A 24,436-nucleotide genomic window follows, 5' to 3' on the forward strand; every position below is an offset into this window, starting at 1 on the left:
CACTAGCAGGGCTGTGTCCCATTTCAATACGCCGCGCCCTTCCTCTCTGCTCTTGGTCTGCGTCCTTCCCTGTGGAGAGGAGGTGCTAGGAGTAGCGTTGGCCTCAGTCCCAGCCAGCCGGCAGCAGGAGAACACTAACTCAGCACTCACGGCTCTCCCCAGTGTGTGGGTGGAACTTGTAGAGTGCAGCAACATGAATGCATCCGAAATGCTAAAAGGCTTTTTAACGAGCCCCTGATTCTGTGCTCTGCAGATCCATTACCTGCGTCTGACCACGGCCATCCTGCACCACGAGAAGTCCAGGAAGTATCTCCTCAGCAATGTCTTATATCCTTCCCAAGCGCCAGTGCTCACCCTGGCTGATGAATGGATGAACTAATGAATGAATGAATTAACTAATGAATGAATGAACTAATGAAGGAACTCATAAATGAACCAATGAATGAATAAACTCATGAATAAACTCATGAATAAACTTATGAATAAACTCATGAATAAACTCATGAATAAACTTATGAATAAACTCATGAATAAACTTATGAATAAACTCATGAATAAACTCATGAATTAACTCATGCATGAACTAGCTGATGAATGGATGAACAAATGAATGGAAAGAAAAAAAGTAGCGAATCAATCATTGAATGAATGAGTGAAGGAAAGGATGAATAGCACCACGCGAGTGAATTGCAACACGTGAACAACTGAACTGCTCGTTAAAGAAGCAGGAATGTGTCCGTGTTCCCGTGTGCGTGAGGCTCCTTAACAGAATCACGTTCGACGTGCTTCGCTCCGTGGTGTTCTTCTACATCAAGACGCCGCTGAGGGTGAAGGAGGCGGGGCTTGAGGAGCTCATCCCCACCACCTGGTGGCCCACTCGCTTCGACAAAGAGGTGACAGCCAATCACAGACCTCCTCTCAAATGGATGCCCCCCAGCCAGCCTATTACAGGCTTCCTTTCACACACCACGGCCCTCTGCTTTAGCGTGTTTATCAGTGACAGATTATTAGCGATGTTGGCGTGTTTGTTAGTGAGTGAATATTAGCGATGTTAGCGTGTTTGTTAGTGAGTGAATATTAGCGACGTTAGCGTGTTTATTAGTGAGTGATTATAAGTGATGTTAGCGTGTTTGTTAGTGAGTGAATATTAGCGACGTTAGCGTGTTTCTTAGTGAGTGATTCGAAGCGATATTAGCGTGTTTGTTAGTGAGTGAATATTAGCGATGTTAGTGAGTGTTTAGCGCTGAGTGAGGGAGGCTGTTCCAGCCTGCTGTGCTCATGTTGTGTAACCGTGAGCAGGGGAAGGATGAGAGGGAGCCGAAAGACGAGAGCGCCGACGAGAGACTGAGGAGGCGGGCCTACGAGAGAGGCTGCCAGAGACTCAAGAAGAGGATCGAAGGTAGTCCACACACACACACACACATGGACACACGCACACATGCACACACACGCAGGCACACATACGCACTTTTCAGTCACAGTATGTTCGCTGGGACATCAATCAGCTACTCTGTTTTGTTTACCTTGAAAATGGATGTGATAAAAAAACTGAATTGTGTGCGTGTGCGTGTGTGTGTGTACGTGTGTGTGTGTGCGTGTGTTCCCTCCTGCCCTGTAGTGGTGGAGGAGCTCCAGGTTCAGATCCTCAGACTGATGCTCAACAACAAGGACAAAGGCACGGTAGGTTGGGCTCTCCTGGGCACATGCTGTCTCCCTGCTCCCTCTCGACTCACGTCTGTTACCTGGTTACTGTTCCCTGGTTACTGCTCCACTCAATGACGCCTCCTTTCTGGTTCCCTTATGCCAGGCCGTAGTCCTACAGTATGTCTCCTTTGGCCACTGATACAATCAGATAGGCTTCCTTCCTGGTTCGTTCTGCCATACTTGTTCTGTCATTCTCTGAACATCCCACCTAAAAATCCTTTCATCCTCCCTCCCTCTTTCTTTGCTGCTTCTCTCTTTCTCTCATACTCTTCTCTCTGTCTCCCTCCTTCTCTCTCTCTGTCTCTCTCTCTCTGTCTCTCTCTCTCTGTCTCTCAGGGGGAAGCTTCTAGATACATCTTCCTTAATAAGTTCCGTAAGTTCCTGCAGGAGAACGCCAGCAACAGAGGGGTGAGACATGAACTCAAACACACGTTTTTTTTCCCTTTCAATTACAGTTAACGGTCCTTGAACCTCAGTCCAATTTCCTTAACAGTCTTTGGGTGTTTTGTGTGTGTGTGTGTGTGTGCCTGTGTGTGTGTGTGTATGTGTGTGTGTGTTTGCCTGTCTGTGTGTGTGCCTGCCTGTGTGTATGTGTGTGTGTGTGCCTGCCTGTGTGTATGTGTGTGTGTGTTTGCCTGTCTATGTGTCTGTGTGTGTGTGTGTGTGTGCCTGCCTGTGTGTGTGTGTGTGTGCCTGCCTGTGTGTGTGTGTGTGCCTGCCTGTGTGTGTGTGTGTGTGTGCCTGCCTGTGTGTGTGTGTGTGCCTGTGTGTGTGTGTGTGTGTGCCTGCCTGTGTGTGTGTGCCTGCCTGTGTGTGTGTGTGCCTGTCTATGTGTGTGTGTGTGTGTGCCTGCCTGTGTGTGTGTGTGTGTGTGTCCTGCAGCACCCCACGGCGCTGTGTCCCCCAGAGTACATGGTGTGTTTCCTGCATCGCTTGGTGACGGCAGTGAGGAGCTACTGGGACGAAGGCAAGAGGATGAGTCCTGGCTGTGTGAGCAGTGAGGGTGAGACCTCACACACACGCACACACACACACAGCACTCTGCGCACATCAGCAAACTATTACACCGTTTCAGGTCATTACAGCAGGACGCCTGTGGCGTTCAGAAAGACGTGGTGATGAGAGTGTTCTTCAGGATGTGCAGTATGCAGCACTGTGCTCTTCAGAAACACTCAGCATCACTTATTACCTCAGAAACTCCTTCACCTCCCCAGAGAGATGGGGAGAGAGTGGGGGAGTGGGAAAGAGAGCGAAGGAGATAGTAGGTAAGATGGGGGGAGAGATGGAGAGAGAGTGGGAGTAAGTAGAAGAGAGATCAGGAAGCAGACCACCATCTGGCTGGAGATCAGGAAGCAGACCTCCATCTGGCTGAAGATCAGGAAGGTTTCTACCAGCCTACGTTAGAACACCCCTCAGGGTCGTAAGGTCCTCAGGGTCCTCAGCTTATAAGCTGTGTGTAACCTGTAAGCAGTCAGTAAACAGCCTTTCAACAGTCTGTATGCAGTCCCCTGTACATCGACCAATCTTATCAATGAAACAACTGCCACACAGTTTTTCTCTTTTTCACTCTCTCTCTCTCTCTCTCTCTCTCTCTCTCTCTCTCTCTCTCCCTTCCATTCTCCCTCTCCCTCTCCCTCTCTCTTCCCCCCCCCCACCAGAAGCCTATGTTCCTCCCCAGTTGTTCTACAATGGGAAGGTGGACTACTTCGACCTGCAGAGACTAGGAGGCCTGCTCTCCCACCTGAAGAAAACCCTGAAAGGTGAGACCACCCGCTTGCCAGTGATCTGTTAGAATGCTGGTGACCAGCTGGACCAGTTGAAACGATCTCCAGGTCCTTTCCGTTCCAAAGAGAGATGAGGATTTGCAGCCTGTGTAGTTCTGCTGGTCGTTCTGTTGGTTCGTCTACTCAACCTGGCTTTATTTCTCTTTCTACCTAAACTTTAAGATCCTTCCACCTTCCCACACTAACTACACACTCACAAACCCTGAAAGGTGAGACCACCCGCTTGTCGTCTCTGGTCCCCTCTGAGGTGGTGTTGTCCCGTGCCGCAGGCTGCCTGTCACAGACCAGCCACTAGAGGGTGCTGTGGCTGTGTCCGCTTTCTGCTTTTCCCCAGCAGCATTGCCTCATGCACATCGGATCTCTTTAGAAAATATTGTCTGTGAGAGAACAGCCTTTTACAGACGGGGATATGTGGGAATATGAACAGTCTGGATGCTGCAGGGGTGTCCTGTGTTGGCTACTGTTTAGCAGGGGTGGGGGATAAAAGTTTCACATTTGAATCGTGATTCAGTAAAAAATCTATTTTTTGTTGTATATATTTTTTTTTAAATTAAAAATCATGAATAAATTTGTTATTGATTTGTGACACCAAGAATCAAATCGTGAGGGACCAACAGATTCCCACCCCTACTGTTTAGTTCTGCTCTCTTCTAAGAACACTTATTTAACACAGAAGTGTTTAAAAAGTGTGAAGTTCCGAACTCTTCATATTTTGACCCGTTTCCGATTTCGTATATTTTTTGCGCAGGTGTTAAAAAGATTTGACTTTGAGGTAATAGTCATTTGATGTTGGTTATAGATATACACTGTTGTCGTGGCGAGGGCTTCACCGTGCAGGCGCTGAGGCTGTGGGATGTGTGAGCTTGTTCACACACACACTGTCGAGACAGGACACACACACACGCACACACACACACACACACACACACACACACACACACACACAGGTGCTTGCTTGAACCGACAGCTGGCTGATTTCTGTGTCAGTAGAAAGCTTTTTCATTTTGTGCCAAGAGGACAAGGGTTGTGTCCTGGTTGGCCAGAAGAGCTGACCAATCAGATATGTGGATCAGAGATGTGATTTGTGATTCTTTTTCTTGGAAAATCTTTGTTTGTAAAGATCAGGCCAAAGGGCTGTCTGGGTTTTTGAGTTTCAATCTGTGTAATGAAAGTGAAGAAGATTTGTGTGTGTGGGTGTGGGTATGGGTGTGTTTGCGCGTGTGTGTTGGGGCGAGGGTGTAACTGTGGCTTGTTATTTTACTCAGGCTGATATCTGGCCTACGATATCTGCCAACCTGCTTCATTTTCTCTCTTTCTAGTTTATCTCTCTCTATCCTTCCCTCCCTCCCCATCTCTCTCTCTCTCTCTCTCTCTCTCTCTCTCTCTCTCTCTCTCTCTCTCTCTCTCTCTCTCTCTCTCTCTCTCTCCCGTTCGACCATCTTACCTGCGATTGTAATCAAGCTATAATTAAAATCCACATTCATTAAAACCCAGACAATCAGCCGTCTGTTCCTTCGGCTGGGATTGATGTGTTTCCATCAGGGAACCGTCTTACAACCTCCAGCGCTGCCTGCCCTTCCCTGAGCTACTCTCCTGCTGTTCCTTCTTACCCTAATCCAGCACCTGGACGTCTAATAACGAGCTGGTTTACTAACTGAAACCATGTTCTCTGCTGGGGTTGGAGCGCAATACTGGTGTAATATGATGTTTGAGTGATGATTTGGCCTTTTTAATGCTTTTTTAGACCGATTTTAAGTTTAGTGTGACAGGAAATGTAGGCAGAGGGAGAGACACAGAGAGAAACACACAGAGAGAGACAGAGAGAGAGACAGAGAGAGAGACAGTAAGAGACAGAGAGAGAAAGACGGAGAGAGAGAGACACAGAAAGCGAGACAGAGAGCGAGACAGAGAGAGCGAGACAGAGAGAGCGAGACAGAGAGAGCGAGACAGAGAGAGAGACGGCTCTGTGTTCCTCTGGTATGAAGGAGTGACGGCTGTGTATTCCTCTGGTATGAAGGAGTGACGGCTGTGTGTTCCTCCTAGATGACCTGGCGTCTAAAGCCAACATCGTCATTGACCCTGCCGAGATCCAGGCTTCCTCCATGGACGATCTGGACGAGGACGAGGAAAGCGGAGCAGCTCAGGTGTGTGTGTGTGTTTGTGTAGGTGTGTAGTTGGTCGTGTACTGTGTTCCAAGTGTGTTTATTAATAATTATGTTGGGTTGTCTGTCTATTCGTAGGGAGAGTGTATTTATGTATGATGTTTTGAGTGTGTTAAATAATATAAAGATTCTGAGTTTTGTGCAGACAACGGCCTTTTGGTGTAAATCCATCACATACAATGTTCCAAGGGTTTCAATGATATAAACGTGTGTGTGTGTTTGTTTGTGTGGACAGAGACCGTTCGGCGCGGCGGCCATGGGCGGGGCGCTGGCTCGTCCCAGCTGGTTGAGCTCTCCCACGCTGGGCCGCGCCAACCGCTTCCTCAGCACGGCCGCCGTCAGCATCATGACCCCCCGGCGACCCCTGGCGCCCCCCGAAAAGGTCAAGATCCGCACCCTGGCCGTGGAACAGCGCACAGAGGAAGACAGTGAGTCATGGAGTCAGATTCACATCTAGATCAAAAGGATGAAGAGTTTCAGATTCACGTCTAGATTTTGATTCAGATTCACATCTAGATTCTGATCAAAATACAGTTTGAGATGTCAGTCTAGATTTGGATTCATAGATTCAGACTTAAGTCTAGGTTCACACTCCTGAATTGTAACGCTAGCGTCACCAGAACTATACCTGAACTACACCTCTGGGCCTCTGTTCAGTTCTGTAATCTAGTAGAGTTTGTAGGAAAGGGGAGAGGGACAGATAGAGTTAGACAGCATGAGGGCGGGTTTTATAGAGTTTAAGGCTCTGAGTCAGGTTTGTTATTGGTTTCTGTAGGAGGCTAATCTAATAGAGGGCTGTCTGGTCTTGTCCAGCACTGTGACTCACAGGATGGGGGGGGGGGGGTCAGTACTGGTCAGCTGGACACCACTTCACGGGTCTGCAGGGTTAAGGTCCATCTGTTGCTTTATAGGTGTCAGTGTTGTCACCTCCTGGTCTTCAAGTGGAGACGTGTTCTCTGCTGTTGTGCTGATGACACCTGGGATAATAGTTGCTCTCCTCTTTCCTCCTCTCCTACTCTCTCGTCTCCTCCTCTCCTCTCTCCTCCTCATCTCTCTTCTCCTCCTCTCCTCTGCTCCTCTCTCCTCTGTCCTCTCCTCTCTCCTCTCTCCTCTCCTCCTTCTCTCCTCCTCTCTCCTCCTCTCCTCTGCTCCTCTCTCCTCTGTCCTCTCCTCTCCTCCTTCTCTCCTCCTCTCTCCTCCTCTCTCCTCTGTCCTCTCTCCTCTCTCCTCCTCACTCCTCCTCACCTCTCTTCCCCACCTCCCCTCTCATCTCCTCTGCTTACTCAAGTTGAGGGAAGCCATGGAAACGATGGCCTGTTGCTGGGGCGACCGCTAGAAGAGCCTGACCAGCCAATCACAGAGAAGTCGCTGCTGGAGATTGTGGATGGTATTGTGATGATGTACAACCTGAGTGTCCATCAGCAGCTAGGCAAGGTATGTCCCTCTAAGGCTGGATGGATGCTTTATGCTTTATAGTTCTGTGGGGATTTCATCCATATAATCTATGGTCTCTCTATGGTGATTCCATCCAGGTTTTTATGGTATGGTTTTTATTTCTGTCAGAAAAGACTTGATGCCGTACCTTTTGACTTTTTGACGGTTGATAAAGACTGACCTTGTTTTTGTTTTTGAAAATATATATTTTTGGGCCTTTGTCATGCTCTGTTTACAGTTTGTAAGTGAAGTGTGACAGAAAATGAAGGGAGAGAGACATGCAGCAAAGGGCCAAGGCCGGATTCAAACCCAGCCCGCTGCGGTAAGGCCTCAGCCTTTGTGGAATGCTGCGGTAAGGCCTCAGCCTATGTGGTATGCTGCGGTAAGGCCTCAGCCTATGTGGTATGCTGCGGTAAGGCCTCAGCCTATGTGGTATGCTGCGGTAAGGCCTCAGCCTATGTGGTATGCTGCGGTAAGGCCTCAGCCTATGTGGTATGCTGCGGTAAGGCCTCAGCCTATGTGGTATGCTGCGGTAAGACCTCAGCCTCCGTGGTATGCTGCTGTAAGGCCTCAGCCTCCGTGGTATGCTGCTGTAAGGCCTCAGCCTATGTGGTATGCTGCGGTAAGGCCTCAGCCTATGTGGTATGCTGCTGTAAGGCCTCAGCCTATGTGGTATGCTGCGGTAAGACCTCAGCCTCCGTGGTATGCTGCTGTAAGGCCTCAGCCTCCGTGGTATGCTGCTGTAAGGCCTCAGCCTATGTGGTATGCTGCTGTAAGGCCTCAGCCTATGTGGTATGCTGCGGTAAGGCCTCAGCCTATGTGGTATGCTGCGGTCAGATGTTTGTCAGGTCACTGACAGGCTGCTGTTTCCGTAGAATCCAGTTCAGCTGTAGGAGGTCTAACTACGTCGTTGCGAACAGTCTGTTACAAGCATGACAACTCTGAAACCCAAAAGTCCTTTGGAAGCCAATACATCAGCAGACAAGCGCATTACCCTCACCTCGCTTCATCTCTGCCTTCCATCACCCGAGCTCCTCTCCAGGCTCCATTACCTCATCGGGAACGAGGCTCCACACCACACAGACAAGTCATTCTATCTCTTTTATGTGCTCTCTGTAAAGGACTGTTGTCTGAGAGCGGGGTGATGCTGAAAAGCTCTGATTTGGCTCATATCTCACTGTAGAAAGTGCTTGAGTTGGCAAACCTTTTACCCCTGCATTATCCCAGCCCGCTCTCTCTTTCTCTCTCTCTCTCTCTCTCTCTCTCTCTCTCTCTCTCTCTCTCTCTCTCTCTCTCTCTCTCTCTCTCTCTCTCTCTCTCTCTGTCTTTCTCTCGGTTCCTCTCACTCTTTCCCACTATATCTCCCATTCTCTTCCTCTGACATTCCCTCTCTCAATCTATCTATCTCTTCCTCTTTTTTTCCCATTATTTCCCTCTCTCTCCCTCTCTCTCTCTCTCTCTCTCTCTCTCTCTCTCTCTCTCTCTCTCCTCTCGCTCTCTCTCTCTTGCTCTCTCCGTCCCTCTCTCAGAGCAGAGGTCTGCGGTATGCATTATGGAAACAGGAAGTTTGGACAGAGCGAGGCTGGCACAGTGTGCATAGCTTAAGGTTACGGCCGCTACCATACATCAGTCTTTTTACAACACGCAGTCTTAACGGGTGAAGGGTTGTCAAATGAAGGTCGCCGTGCAAAGGCGTAGGCTGTTGCTGGGACGACCTGGATGAGAGCTGACTGTGGTGACAGGGCACCACGACGAGAGAACTGAAGAGAAAATCTCATAAATCATGTGATCTGTGCGTGTTGGTGTGTGCTCCACTACCACACCCTACCACCCTCGCTGTAAGATCACTCTATCTGATACGACCTTAGTGAGAATCACACCCATCTTCTCCATGCAATACATATGCCCTATGAACCTGGTGAGCTAAAGGCTAGTTATTGCTGGCATTTAGATTCGCCGGCTGACAAGTCTCAGACAGGGTTAGGCCTACTGGTCATGTTAGTTTTGTCAGCGAACCACCTCTGCAACGTTTGGTTCTGTTAGAGAGATTGGGTGCTTCAGAGAGAGATTACATTTACACCACTGTATATAACACATTACTACCTAAACACTGTATCGCAGTCAATTACATAGGTCGACTGCCTAGCAGTATCTTGAAAGTAATTGATGTGTGCTTGATATGGACTCACAGATATCTCATCTCACACGGGTCCAGTGGTTTCATTTCACTGGCCGAGTTTCATTAACACCACTCATATACAATGGTATTTTCAGAAAGCCATGACCCAGGCTGGGCACAGATGATAACAGTGTTTCACTTCCAGCCTCTCTGGTTCTCCTCTACTGCAGAACACTGACACTCCCTCAGCCCTCCGGAACCCCCAGGGTTCCACGACCCCTGAGTGCTTTCAGAGTGCTGTTGTCACAAGACAGTTATTACAGTGTCCAGTGGGGTCGGACTCCCGAGCTGAGAAGCTATGGTCCTGAGAAACATCTCTGCTAGCGCGGGAAGTGGGCTGGCAGCAGAGCGGCTTGTAGTTACAGTACATTGTTCCCTCAGTGTAAGATTTCAAATTACAGGCAGCGGGTCATTGAGTAAGTGTGTGTGTGTTTCCAGATGGTGGTGGTGGCAGACGATGTCCACGAGTACGCCATAGCACTGAAGGACACGGAGGAGAAGATTGCTCGCTGTCCCAGCAGGGTAAACGCATGACTGTATTCCTCTGCTGATGTGAATGTCAGTCTTTCAGTTGTGCTGCCTAAACAACGTGGCGTTTGTTGCGCCGGCGACGGCCCCTCTTCAAGTCACCCCTGCTTCATGTTCCCTTTGTAAACCAGGTCACGCAGTTTCGATGTATTTCACTCACTTTTTTTTTTTTTTCTCGTGTGAAAACGAACGTTGTGCTGTATTGTGCGGTAACCACGGCAACGCGCTCCTACCAGATGGTGTCAATGCATAGAACACGGTTGTCTGGATGGTATCATATGGAACATGGTGTCCTGTATACACACTGACAACAGAATACATCAAGATATATAGATGGATTGGGAGTCAGGTGGCTGAGCGGTTAGGGAATCGAGCTAGTAATCAGAAGGTCACTGGTTTGATTCCCAGCCGTGACAAATGACTTTGTGTCCTTGGGCAAGGCACTTCACTCTACTTGCCTCGGGGGGAATGTCCCTGTACTTACTGTAAGTCGCTCTGGATAAGAGCGTGTGCTAAATGACTAAATGTAAATGGATTTGATTGATCGATTGATCACTATCACACACATACTCTTATACCTAGACCTACACACACAATCACACACCTACACACAACATATCACCACAGTGCTCTAGGTAGCATCTTAAGGTTTAGCAACACAGAGGTTCCATTATTTTCGTTTCACAGTTTTGTATCACATAACACAAACACGAGTGCAGGTGCTGCCAGGGTGTTGATGGCTGGGTGACCTCTGACCCCTCAGAGAGCTGACATCATGGAGGAGCTGCAGAAGAGCCAGAAGGTGTTCGCTGAGAAGCTGAACCACCTGAGCCGAAGGCTGGCCTGGATCAACGCCACCATCTACTCCAAGGTACTCTACTCTGGAGTATTAATACCACTGATGTAATCCATCTACTCCAAGGTACTATACTTTGGAGTATTAATACTACTGATTTAGTCCATTTACTCCAAGGTATTGTACTATCATGTCGTAATAGGACGAGTCCAAACACAATCTATTGTATTGTACTAAATCACCCCCTAACCCCCCCAGGAGAAGATGCTGGATGTGTACTGGCTGCTGAGGGCGTGTATTCGCACCGTGGAGCACGCAGACAACACAGGCTCGCTGTTTGCCTTCGCTCCCGAGTTCTACCTCAACGTGGCCATGAACAGCTACAGCGCCCTCAAGAACTACTTCAGCCCCTCCAACTGCATGGACCAGCTGCCAGGTGAGCCAGCAACACAGGCCCCCACAGCACAGGGGGGCAGCCAGCAACACAGGCCCTCACAGCACAGGGGCACAGCCAGCAACACAGGCCCTCACAGCACAGGGGCACAGCCAGCAACATAGGCCCTCACAGCACAGGGGAACAGCCAGCAACACAGGCCCTCACAGCACAGGGGAACAGCCAGCAACACAGGCCCTCACAGCACAGGGGAACAGCCAGCAACACAGGCCCTCACAGCACAGGGGAACAGCCAGCAACACAGGCCCTCACAGCACAGGGGAACAGCCAGCAACACAGGCCCTCACAGCACAGGGGAACAGCCAGCAACACAGGCCCCCACAGCACAGGGGCACAGCCAGCAACACAGGCCCTCACAGCACAGGGGCACAGCCAGCAACACAGGCCCTCACAGCACAGGGGCACAGCCAGAAACATAGGCCCTCACAGCACAGGGGAACAGCCAGCAACACAGGCCCTCACAGCACAGGGGAACAGCCAGCAACACAGGCCCTCACAGCACAGGGGAACAGCCAGCAACACAGGCCCTCACAGCACAGGGGAACAGCCAGCAACACAGGCCCTCACAGCACAGGGGAACAGCCAGCAACACAGGCCCCCACAGCACAGGGGCACAGCCAGCAACACAGGCCCTCACAGCACAGGGGCACAGCCAGCAACACAGGCCCCCACAGCACAGGGGAACAGCCAGCAACACAGGCCCTCACAGCACAGGGGAACAGCCAGCAACACAGGCCCTCACAGCACAGGGACACAGCCAGCAACACAGGCCCTCACAGCACGGGGTGGAGGTTAGATGGAGGAACAGTGAGCATCGGGGGGGGGGGGGGGGGTGGAGGTTAGATGGGGTAACAGCCAAGCTGACTGAAACAGGGCCAGTGCTACATCTGGGGATTTAACTGCAGCTATTATGCCTTTATTGGTACTTTTATTACCAGCCATTCCACTTTGTCATGATAAATACATTTGCATACATTTGCATCTAATCTGCAACAGTTTTCAATCTGCAACAGTTCCCATCAGCCTGGCGTGAGAATTTACCAAATACATCCCAGGAACATTAACTGAAGTAGTTAATACATAGTTATAGTGCTTTTTCTTCTGTGGTACAGTAGCTGTGTAATGCTTCTTGTGCTTCCTCTTCTGTGGTAGAGTAGCTGTGTAATGCTTCTTGTGCTTCTTCTTCTGTGGTAGCGTAGCTGTGTAATGCTGTGACTTAGGTGTGTACTGTCACCTCGTCCCCTTAACGACCGGGTGTGTACCGTGTACTGGAACCTTCTGTCTCCCCAGGTTATGAGGAAACCTTGACTCAGCTTGCTGCTATCCTCGCCAAGCACTTTGCAGACCCTCGCATCGTCGGGACAGGTATGACGGTTCATCATTAAGAACGGTGTAGGCACTCACACACACGCGCACGCACACACACACACACTTCCATACTCTCAGTTGTGTTCATGTTTCATTAATGTTAAGAGGATTTTATCTCTTAATTTTCCAATAAAAATACTTTGAGACAGTAAAAGATTGCCTTAAGGACATTTTGTATGGCGGCTTCTAATCCTGCATCAAACAGTGAACTGCATACTGTATGCAGACTTGCATGTACAAATCACCAGCAGTAAATATTGTGCTAGAAATAGCATTGAACTACAAGAAGCAAGACAGTTGCAAGCCTTTAATCAGAGTTATGTAAAGCTTTTGATGTGACAGTTACGTCCCAGAGATGTGGTGACAGCAGCTGGGCAGAGGGGGCCCAATTAGATTTTTTTGTCATGGGGCCCAAAATTCCTGGCGGCATCTGTGAAATGGCCTCTTGACCAGCCAGCTCTCCTGTCCCACTATTTTCCTCCTCCTCCTCCTGTTACCTGGAGTAGTAATGAAGCAGACTGCAGCTGCCCGGACTGTAATCAGTAACCAGGCTCCTTTAATGGACAATCTGGCTGAACACAGCCAGGGGCCTGACTATATTTCACGTGGATTAATTTCACATCTGAAGACATCATTAAAAATGTTCAATATAGCTTGGGGGAGCTAAAAGTAAATCTGTTCGCACTGTACATTTCCTGAAGTACTAGCAACCAGGACCTATTTTAAGAGCCGCTTTTAAGATGGCTGTGAATTATGTGGTTGTATCTAATATCCAGCCGGCGCTTGGGGATTATCATTTGGGGGGAGTGGCAGAATAATACATTATAATTTCTACGTTTTCAGACATTCTAATTTCTCAGTTTTATATCGGTGTAAACAACTTGTTCCTATAGAATTTATCTCCACCCAGCCCAGGATAGGACCTGTGTGTCACATCCTACCAGTTAGAAGACCCAGGGTCCAGGGCTTGGGTCTGTTTTGTATGACATGGGTTTAGTCCACTTCTTGGTTGATGATAATACATATGCAATATAATAACAAACATCATACATGATGTATGATGTTTATGCAACAACATGTCTCCTGCAGCTTAAGAGCATGGCCTCTGGTGGTCTTCTTCTCTGGTGTGGTGAATGACATGTGGGTCTCTGGTGGTCTTCTTCTCTGGTGTGGTGAATGACATGTGGGTCTCTGGTGGTCTTCTTCTCTGGTGTGGTGAATGACATGTGGTTCCTTCCTCCTCGTTCCCCCTTAGACATCAAAGACTCCCTGATGCAAGCCCTGGCCAGCTACGTCTGCTACCCACAATCCCTCAGGGCGGTGGAGAGGATCCCGGAGGAACAGTGAGTGGGCAAGGTCTTCTCTGTTTGGCTCCTCTGTCAGCCTGACTAGTGTACAGCCATCTTAAAGTTACGTAGGGAACCATGGTGATGTTGTGTGTTTAAATTCTCAAGCATTTGCAGAATTGTTAACCCAATATTTCTTCTCACCTGTCTCTCTGAATCTCTCCCTGTCTGCCTGCTTGTCTCTCTGTCTGTCTCCTGTGTCTCTCTGTCTTTTCTGTCTTGTCTGTCTTGTCTGTCTTGTCTGTCTGTCTGTCTGTCTCAGGCGAGTAGCCATGATGAGGAACCTGCTGGCTCCTTATGAGCAGAGACCCTGGGCTCAGACTAACTGGATCCTCGTACGACTGTGGAGGGTAGGCGTTCTGGTGCTGACACACACGTGCACACACATGTGCGCACACACACACACACACACACACACTCCAGTTTAACCAGGTTGTTTTTGCAGGGCTGTGGGTTTGGTTACCGGTACACCAGGTTGCCTCATCTGCTAAAAACCAAACCTGAAGATGCCAACCTGCCCAGTCTGCAGAGTAAGTACCCACCACACACACACACACACACACATTTTCACACTTTTCTAAATTTCTCGATTGTACACTCTCTTTCTCTTCTCCATCAGTGTCTTCTTCTCCAGTCAGTCTTAGATGTATTTATTAGTTGTGACCTATTTTTCTGTATGGTAACTTTGTTGTCCCTGGTCTGCTGCCTGCTGTTTATATCACACCTTCCTGGTTCTGGAACTGCTCATCTTTGATGTGTGTGTGTATTTGTTTGTGTGTGTGTGTGTGTGGGGGGGGGGGAGATTGTAAGAGTGCTTGAGGCAGGAGTAAAAAAAATAATAAACCTTGTTGTTTCCAGCCGTGAGGACGTGTTCAGATCTCAGTGTATTTATATCTCAGACACGAGAGAGAGGTAAAGTGAGTGGAACTCTGGAAATAGAACGCAGCCACACATCTTTATGAGCGGAAGTTCCACTGGCTCGTCAGTTACACATGACGCCTACTGTCTAAGCTACAGCAAGCCAGGACTGATCCCTGATTCACCTGAAGGATTATTCATATTAATATCATAGTTACACACAACGCCTACTGTACAAGGGTTACAGATGCTTTACAGGAAGTGAGGGGGCGGGAGGGAAAGAGGGAGGGGGAGTAGGGGGGAGGGACAGAGGGAGGGGAAGTAGGGGGGAGGGAGGGGGGAGGGGAAGTAGGGGTGAGGGACATGGGCAGGGGAAGTAGGTGCTCTCTTTACTCTTGGTTTTCTGGGTTCAGCTTTAAAAGCATCAGCACAATCAATATGTATCTGATCTGATGAGGCTATAGGAAGCCAGGTCTAAGATGCCCACCTGCCAGAGAGCTTGATTTGGTCAAACTGAGATCAGGTGTGGTGTGATGGCTTTGTGGGTAATTGTGTTTGTGAGGTAGAAAATCCTATTTTTCTCTCCCCACCAAGAAACAAAAGTTTGGTGCAGTAAGTTTTCACATTGTTTGTGTTCTAGAACAGAATGGAACCGTGGTTGTTTGGTATTTTATCATTGACGCTCCCTGGAGAGTTATTTCCTTGTTATGCATATTGAATCAATTTCTTTATCATCTCTCTCTGTCTCTCGCTCGCACGCTCTCTCTCTCTCTTTCTTCCTTTCCTATTGTCTCTCCCTCCCTCTCTGCCTGCTCTGTCCATTCCTCATGCGACCTGTCCTAACTCTCGTCTGCATGCATGGCTAACAGGAGATCTGTCCATTGCTAGTTTCCAAAGTAAGTTATTTTCTTTTGTCCCATCCTGTCTTTTAGTTCTGTTTCTTTCTGCTTTTGTCCCGTGGGGTCAAGTGATGTGTATCAGTAAGACTGGAGACTCTCCTCTCTGCAGCCGCCAGCACTGCTGGTCTTAGCTTCACTTTTTTTTAATAGGTTGTAAAAAATTTAAACTACAAATTGCTCCTTTATTTCAGACTCTCCCTGCCTCCTGCAGTCCTGAGTCTCTGAAGAGACTGGGTAGTGAGGCTGGGTAGGGAGGCTGGGTAGGGAGGCTGGGTAGTGAGGCTGGGTAGTGAGGCTGGGTAGTGAGGCTGGGTAGTGAGGCTGGGTCGTGAGGCTGGGTAGTGAGGCTGGGTAGTGAGGCTGGGTAGGGAGGCTGGGTAGTGAGGCTGGGTAGTGAGGCTGGGTAGGGAGGCTGGGTAGGGAGGCTGGGTAGGGAGGCTGGGTAGTGAGGCTGGGTAGGGAGGCTGGGTAGTGAGGCTGGGTAGTGAGGCTGGGTAGGGAGGCTGGGTAGGGAGGCTGGGTAGGGAGGCTGGGTAGTGAGGCTGGGTAGGGAGGCTGGGTAGGGAGGCTGGGTAGGGAGGCTGGGTAGGGAGGCTGGGTAGGGAGGCTGGGTAGTGAGGCTGGGTAGGGAGGCTGGGTAGGGAGGCTGGGTAGTGAGGCTGGGTAGGGAGGAGGCTGGGTAGTGAGGCTGGGTACTGAGTCTGGGTACTGAGGCTGGGTAAGGAGGCTGGGTAGTGAGGCTGGGTAGGGAGGCTGGGTAGTGAGGCTGGGTAGGGAGGAGGCTGGGTTTAGAGAGGAGGCTGGGTAGTTAGGGTAGGGTGGATGCTGGTGGTGAGGCTGGTAGTTAAAAGGGTAATTACCAATGCTGCCGGCCCTCCAAGAACAGCAGGACTCATCAGCCCACAATAGTGTGTGTGTGTGTGTGTGTGTGTGTGTAAGCGAGAGAGAGAGAGTGTGTGTGTGTAAAAGAGAGAGTGTGCATGTGTGTACATGTAGTTAGGACAACATGCACTTGTAGCAGGACCTCACGTCTTTAAAATGTTCCCTCCATTTGCCTCCAATATCTAGCCTCCACTCTCGGCCTCCAATATCTTGCCTCAACTCCCCAGCCTCCAATATCCAGCCTCTACTCCTGAGCCTCTAATATCTAGCCTCTACTCCCTAGCCTCCAATATCTTGCTTCTACTCCCCAGCCTCCAATATCTTGCCTCTACTCCCCAGCCTCCAATATTTGTTCTCCACTCCATATCCTCTAATATCTGTAATATCAACTCCCCAGTCTGTAATATATATATTCTCTCCTCCCCAGCCTCCCAGCCTCTAATCCCCTCTGTTTCTCAGTGGGCCTTTGGGCAGTGTAGAATAACCTCCCTCCTCCTAATTAAACTTAAAGGTTATCCTCTCATCCTAACAAAACACTCTCCTCTTTATCCAAACAAAAGGATTGGTTTTCTTGCCTTTTATTGGAGCTAGCTCCTCCCCTCTCCTCCCCTCTTCTACCCTGCTGGTGTTGATGAGGTTACAGATTACAGCTGCTGTCCCACAGTCAGACACTCAGAGTCTCGTAATCACAGCCTCTCTCTCCTTGGCATGGCGCTCTGGAGGAGGAGGGGCCTCTAGAGCTCTATGCCCAGGAGAGAGAGGCTGTGATTACGAGACTCTGACCCTCAGAGGGGTTCTTAGAAGCCTCTTTCAACAGTCCATCACCCCCCACCAATGTCACCTTGTCATCTAGATCAGTAAAATACAGAGAGAGAGAGAGAGAGAGAGAGACACAGAGAGAGAGACATGCAGAGAGAGAGGGGGTGGAAAGTGAGAGAGGGACACAGAGACAGATAGGTCTCACAGTGGTTGTACTGATTCAGGGGCTAAATAAATGAGTAACAATCGAAACCCTCACGTAGTCACCCAGCAGGAAGCCCACTTATGTGTGTGTGTTTGTGGGCCATAGCAGCCAACAACAAGCACACACACAGCTGCACCCCATTGCTCTGTCCTCCACGTAGACTAACTGGCACAGACACAGCTGTAGTGTAGACCCAGTGATGAAATGGTAGACATAGAAATAGAATAGGATAGACCTGTTGTGTTAAACTACTCCATGGAAGGTGCAGATCTACCTCTGCATAGCTCCTCACTGAAGAAGAACACCTGGATGTCAACCTGTACACACTTCCTGGTTAACCAGGGTACTTTACTGTGATTGGCTGATTTTAGGCCAAAGTGCTGCACGACTGGCAGATACCTGACCAGCGTGCTTTGTGGTTGGTGGATGTTGACCCTCCTGTGGTGTGATTGGTTGTAGAGCCCTGTCCGTCGTTGCTGCTCCAGCGACACATGGCAGAGCTGCTGAGGCAGGATAAGGAGATGGCCGCCAGCTTCCTGAACAGCGTCCTCAACCAGCTCAATTGGGCCTTCTCTGAGTTCATAGGCATGATCCAGGAGGTGAGGAGAGAGGGAGGGAAGGAGGGATGGAGAAAACGGGAGAAAGTGAGTGTGTGTGAGAGAGATGGAGGGATGTGGAGAGAGAAGGGAAAGAGATAAAGGTAGAGAGTATGTGTGTGTTTGTTTCTTTTGGATCTATAGGCTGTGTGTGTGTGTGTGTGTGTGTGTGTGTGTGTGTGTGTGTGTGTGTGGGCATGCGCGCTCCAGGATGTGTGCTGGTGTTCTGCTTGGCTGGGTGCAGCTGTCCCTGGTGTGACTCAGTGATCCGAGCCAGATGAGGAACATCCAGGGGTGGAATCACCAGCCGTAACATCCTCCTCTCCATCTCTCCTTCTCTCCTCTCCTTCTCTCCTCCTCCTCCTCCTCTCCTTCTCCTCTCCTCCTTGCCTTCTCTCCTCTTCTCTCCTTTCCTCCTTTCCTCCTTCTATCCTCTCCTCCTCTCCTCTCGTCTCCTCCTTCTATCCTCTCCTCCTCTCCTCCTTCTCTCCTCCTCGCCTCCTCGCCTCCTCTTCTCTCCTTCTCTCCTTTCCTCCTCTCCTCCTCTCCTCCTTCTCTCCTCCTCTCCTCTCAGATTCAGCAGGCAGCAGAGCGCCCAGAGAGGAACTTTGTGGACACGCGGCAGCTGAAGGTGTGTGCCACCTGCTTCGACCTGTCTGTCAGCCTGCTGCGGGTGCTGGAGATGACGGTTACCTTGGTACCAGAGATCTTCCTGGACTGGACACGCCCCTCCGCCGAGCTCCTACTGAGACGATTGGCTCAGGTGAGCTGATACAGGACGTCAAAGTTTCCCTGTTCAGGGAACGACACTAGAAAATACATTTCAGAGACTTGAAAATGCTGCTATTGCACACCGTCCACATCAACGGACACATGTTGGATTCATCTGGGAAGGATAGGGAATGGGCTATGAGAGGGAGGCGAAGAGAGAAGGATGGAAAAAAGGAGGGAGGGAAAGAAAGAGGTGTGTGTGTGTGTCACCCTAGGGGAGCGTGGTAGATCATCAGCAGACTTCTCTGAGGTAAAGATGTGGCTGACGCAGTTCAAGTCATTAACACCTTCTCCTCACCGTACAGCCCCTCCCTTCTCCTCCCTCTCTCCTTCCCTCCTCGCTCTTCACCCTCTCCTCTCTCATCTCACCTGCTCTACTTACTCTCCTCCCTCCACTTTATCCTCCCTCCCTCTCGTCCCTCCCCTCCCTCCCTCTTGTCCCTCCCCTTCCTCCCTCTCATCCCTCCCCTCCCTCTCCTCCCTCTCTTCTCTCCTGTGGCCCCTCCTCCCTCCTTCATGGTGTGATGCTCCTCCCTTGCTGTCCCCAGGCAGGTTTGTTGTCAAGCTAGACAAGGCTTTGTCAATTGTGTGTGTGCGTCTGTGTATAGGACATTTTACTGTGGGCATAGTGTGTGTGAGGAGGGAGTGTGTGTGTGTGGAGTGCATGTGTGTGTGTGTGTGTGTGCGTGTGTGCTCCCACGTGGGTTATTGGCTGTTTCCAGCTGCAATCAGCAGCTAATTGAAAGGTTCCTTTGAGTGCTGGCAGGTGGTTGTTCGTCCTTGAAGACAGAGCTGGCCTCCTTCTCACTTTCTTCTTCACTTAACACGTGTGTGTGTGTGTGTGTGTGTGTGTGTGTAGGTGAGTGTGTCTGTTTGTGTGTTCGGATATTTGGTGGTTTTTGAGGACAAGAACAGGACTGTGTGTCAAGAACTTTTCACTCCTAATTTCCGGTTTATGACAAATACATGTCTGTGTGTGTTTGTGTGTGTGTGTGTGAAATTGTGCGAGTTTCAAAGTGACTGAGTGTGTCCCTGCAGGTTCTTGGGTGGTCTGTGTGTGCCAGGCCTACCCCTGTAAAGCAGGACAGGAAGTGTGCTACGTGCTGCTGCATTAATGAAGTGTGTGTGTACGTGTGTGTATATGTGTGTTGTGTTAATAAAGAGACCAGCTCCTTGGCCAAGTCTCTACTCCATCATCCTGCATCTGATTGGTTACTCAATCACTCCCTCCATCCCTCCTCTCTCTCTCTCTCTCTCTCTCTCTCTCTCTCTCTCTCCATCCCTCCTCTATCTATCTCTATCTCTATCTCTCTTTCTCTCTCTCTCTCTCTCTCTCTCTCTCTCTCTCTCTCTCTCTCTCTCTCTCTCTCTCTCTCCCCATCCCCTCCCTCCACCTCCCTTCCTTACACCCCCACCCTCCCCTCAGGTAGGCTAGTTCCTAGTTTCTGGGCCAAATGTGATGAGGGATTTATCCTGGATAGAGCTTCCTCAAGCCAGTATTAACCACGTAGTGACTGTGTGTTCCTTTCCTCTCAAACCTGTCTTCTCTCTCCCCTCCCCTCCCCTCTCTCTCCTCTCCCTCCTCTCTCTCTCTCTCTCTCTCTCTCTCTTTCTCTCCTCTCTCTCATCTCTCTTTCCTTCTCTCTCTCTCCTCCAGTTGTTGAACCAGGTGTTGAACAGGGTGACTGCAGAGAGAAACCTGTTTGACCGTGTGGTCAACCTTCGTCTACCAGGTAGGAATCACCTTTCTTTCTCTCTCTCTCTCTCTCTCTCTCTCTCTCTCTCTCTCTCTCTCTCTCTCTCTCTCTCTCTCTCTCTCTCTCTCTCTCTCTCTCTCTCTCTCTCTCTCTCCTCTCGGTCTGTCTGTCTGTCTCTCTCTCCTCTTTCTCTCTCGGTCTGTCTGTCTGTCTCTCTCTCTCTCTCTCTCTCTCTCTCTCTCTCTCGGTCTGTCTCTGTCATTACTCACAGATGTTGCACACACAGACAAGGATACTTGAGAATCATCTATCACATTGTCACCTATGATAAATTGGTTGTGTGGATTGAGTCCAAGTTCAATTTCCTGCAGCTAAACTGAATTATCTTTTCACAGTATGAAACCCCTCCCTAACCCATCTCCTCCTGACCCATGTGTAATGTGTATGGGTGTGTAATGTGTGTAATGTGTATGGGTGTGTAATGTGTATGCGTGTGTAAGGTGTGTAATGTGTATGGGTGTGTAATGTGTATGCGTGTGTAAGGTGTGTAATGTGTATGCGTGTGTAATGTGTGTAATGTGTATGGGTGTGTAATGTGTGTAATGTGTATGGGTGTGTAATGTGTGTAATGTGTATGGGTGTGTAATGTGTGTAATGTGTATGGGTGTGTAATGTGTGTAATGTGTGTAATGTGTGTAATGTGTATGGGTGTGTAATGTGTGTAATGTGTATGGGTGTGTAATGTGTGTAATGTGTGTAATGTGTGTAATGTGTAATGTGTGTAATGTGTGTAATGTGTGTAATGTGTGTAATGTGTGTAATGTGTATGGGTGTGTAATGTGTGTAATGTGTGTAATGTGTGTAATGTGTGTAATGTGTATATGTGTGTAATGTGTGTAATGTGTGTAATGTGTGTAATGTGTGTAATGTGTGTAATGTGTGTAATGTGTAATGTGTGTAATGTGTGTAATGTGTGTAATGTGTATGGGTGTGTATGTGTGTAATGTGTATGGGTGTGTAATGTGTGTAATGTGTGTAATGTGTATGGGTGTGTATGTGTGTAATGTGTATGGGTGTGTATGTGTGTAATGTGTATGGGTGTGTAATGTGTATGGGTGTGTATGTGTGTAATGTGTATGGGTGTGTATGTGTGTAATGTGTATGTGTGTAATGTGTGTAATGTGTGTCTCCCCCAGGTCTGGAGAGTGTGGACCACTACCCCATTCTGGTGGCAGTGACGGGGATCCTGGTTCGAATCCTGGTGGACGGAGAGAGACCAGGGTAAGACTGGGCCTAGAACTCCTCTGGGGAACTGCACTGAGAGAACACACACACAGAGAACACACACACACACAGAACAAAACACACACGGAACAAAACACACACACGGAACAGAACAGAACACACACGGAACAAAACACACACACACGGAACAGAACACACACAGAACACACACACACACAGTGCTGTAGAGATGGGTGATTATCTGGCTGGCTAGCAGAATGAGCGGTCGTTGGAGAGAGATCACGCCAGAGGCTCCAACCACACAGGCTCAAATCAAGATGTAGCAGATCATAAGCAGAAGGCGGCCCAAACATCTGTCTTCATAACCACCTGACCTGACAGGAGAATCTGCTGTTTGGCAGCCAGGGGAGCCTGGCACTGGTGACTCTGGTCTTAACTTAACAATACTGCTACATCATGGAAGGAGTGCAGACAGAAAAGGAGGAGGAGGAGAGGTTAAACGAGTTAAAGAGAGATGGGAGTGGAGGATGAACGAGAGGGAGAGAAGAGAGGGGTGAGGAAGAGAGGAGAGCTTGGCCCTGTAACACCGGCTCTATTTTCAGAGTGGGAGTGAGACGGCCTCTGATAGTGGGCTGACGACATCCGGCTCAGTCTTCCAATTAGGCCCTGATTGGGAGGGCTGTGTCTACACTGACACACCGTGTGCCACCAGTGTTAGAGGAGGTGCTGATGAAAGGGGAAAAAATCTAATTGAAAATAGAAGTCACACACTATTCTTGCACTCAAACATTTAATGAGGAGAGAGGAGAGACCTCACCCCCTCATCTCTCTCTCTTTCTCTCTCTCTCCCACCTCCTGCTTTACCTCTCTCTCTCTCTTTCTCTCTCTCTCCCACCTCCTGCTTTACCTCTCTCTCTCTCTTTCTCTCTCTCTCCCACCTCCTGCTTTACCTCTCTCTCTCTCTTTCTCTCTCTCTCCCACCTCCTGCTTTACCTCTCTCTCTCTCTTTCTCTCTCTCTCCCACCTCCTGCTTTACCTCTCTCTCTCTCTTTCTCTCTCCTCCTGTCCCACACCTCTCTTGTTCTCCTTATCTCACCTCCTGTTTTACCTCTCTGTCTATCTCTCTCTCTCTCCTTCTACTCTCTCTCTTCTCTTGCTCCAACATCCTGTTACACACAGGGGGTGTGAAGTCCTAATGGCTTTTTCCTTCTGATAGCATTATGCCAGGCTCCGTCTCTTCTGTACCCCGCCCCCCCCCCCCCACCCTGATTGCAGACTCAAACTCAGAAACTGTGTCTTTCACATACAAAGCTTCAATGAGTATTAATGTATGAATGTATTACATAATTTGAGTCGATGGAGTGCACTCTATAGAATTCCTTTCACCATGTTGACTCATGGCTGTATTTCAACGGTCTTGCGATTTCCCAAATTAATTTAGCTCATTTGCAAAGTGGATGAATATATAGCTTTCAGACAACCACAAGGAGAAACAGGGATTCCACAGAGTTGCAGAGTTTTAGCGTGTTAACATGCCGTATTAACATGTTGACTCAGCAGTTCAATATGAAACCAGGCTTTTAAGTTGATTAGGCGCACTAATGCAGATTGAGCTGATTGATCAGGACTCTGATGCTGGCGTTATCTGAATGGAGCCACAAGCTGGGAGGTGTTGACTCTAAGAACAGAGGAGCTGGTCAAATGGAGCCTGTTCAGTCAGTGGTCAGTTGAAACCCCAGAGGACTTTTGAGGACAAGAGACAAGCTCGTTGTCCACCACTACACCTCTGGTTCAAATACTAATTTTCCAAACGGCCAAATAGTTGAAGGGATGTCAAAGATTTGATGGTGGAACTCTGTTCTACCTGTCACAGTGGAAGCAGTGGAACAGTTTTACGGCTGCAGACTGATCTGAATCCACAGATTCATGGCTCTGATATCATTCAGATTAGACCAGACTCGAGGAAGCACGGTGTTTGATACAGTCTGTCCCCCCAGGTTGGGTGAATGACACCAGACATACATATCGTAAGAATGACAGATTTGTGTGTGTTGGAATGTATTTAGCAGAGATTCCCCTGTACAGCATAACCGCACAGCTCAGATGGTCTTTCATTCCGACATCGCTCTTTGATTGCTGTCGAGGCTTCTGTGAATAGCTGCTGTCCTCTTTGATGGCTTTTGAATGCAGCCGAAGGTTGGCGTGGGTGATGATGCGATGTTGAGCGTTTCCATGGTGACGATCGCTGATGTTTATAGTAAAGGGAAACAGGGAAATTGTTGACACGAGCCAGTAGCTCACCGTGTAGATGGACAATTTAGTCTACAGTTGTACTATTCTGAAACGACTATAAACGGCAACACTTAATGCGTGGTAGAAAATATATTCTAAAAACAATCCTTTCTTTTATAACACCCCAACTCTCCAGGATGGTTCCTACATGCGTGTACATCACGAGTACCTCATACGATAGTAGCCCACAAAACAAGTTAGTGCGCACTGCACAGTACAAGACAGCATCAGCACGAACTGGCAGTGTACAACCACAGTAAACCTGGAGCAGGAACACCAAGTAGAATCATAACAAACAACCTAAACGTTTCTCTTGTTTAGTTTGGTGTGTGTCTGTCCCGGACGAGCTGGGCTGTGCCTGCGCCACGTTCCTGGGCCGTACGGTAAACAGTCCTGTCAGATATCCAGCCAGCGTCGGTGATGAAGGAGCGTCCACCAGATGAACACGGTGGCAGCTGCGTTCCTGCACACCCTGTT

The 24,436-nt window shown here is 49.1% G+C and overlaps 1 protein-coding gene across 1 annotated transcript in view; it reads left to right on the forward strand.

Annotated features, from left to right (window-relative positions):
- rnf123 (ring finger protein 123) overlaps nt 1-24,436 on the forward strand; it is an 85,601-nt gene that overhangs the window by 14,360 nt on the left and 46,805 nt on the right. Inside the window, 21 exon segments of the mRNA XM_084703968.1 lie at nt 254-327; nt 776-893; nt 1,300-1,399; nt 1,619-1,680; nt 2,041-2,112; nt 2,587-2,707; nt 3,363-3,464; nt 5,532-5,632; nt 5,886-6,078; nt 6,939-7,084; nt 9,702-9,785; nt 10,555-10,662; nt 10,846-11,023; nt 12,332-12,406; nt 13,665-13,752; nt 14,018-14,105; nt 14,201-14,285; nt 17,818-17,957; nt 18,529-18,717; nt 20,383-20,458; nt 21,619-21,703. Coding sequence (XP_084560094.1) covers nt 254-327; nt 776-893; nt 1,300-1,399; nt 1,619-1,680; nt 2,041-2,112; nt 2,587-2,707; nt 3,363-3,464; nt 5,532-5,632; nt 5,886-6,078; nt 6,939-7,084; nt 9,702-9,785; nt 10,555-10,662; nt 10,846-11,023; nt 12,332-12,406; nt 13,665-13,752; nt 14,018-14,105; nt 14,201-14,285; nt 17,818-17,957; nt 18,529-18,717; nt 20,383-20,458; nt 21,619-21,703 — 2,285 coding nt within the window.

The sequence above is a fragment of the Hypomesus nipponensis genome, chromosome 9, assembly GCF_054491055.1.
Source record: "Hypomesus nipponensis isolate SF chromosome 9, ASM5449105v1, whole genome shotgun sequence".
Classification (NCBI taxonomy): Eukaryota; Metazoa; Chordata; class Actinopteri; order Osmeriformes; family Osmeridae; genus Hypomesus; species Hypomesus nipponensis.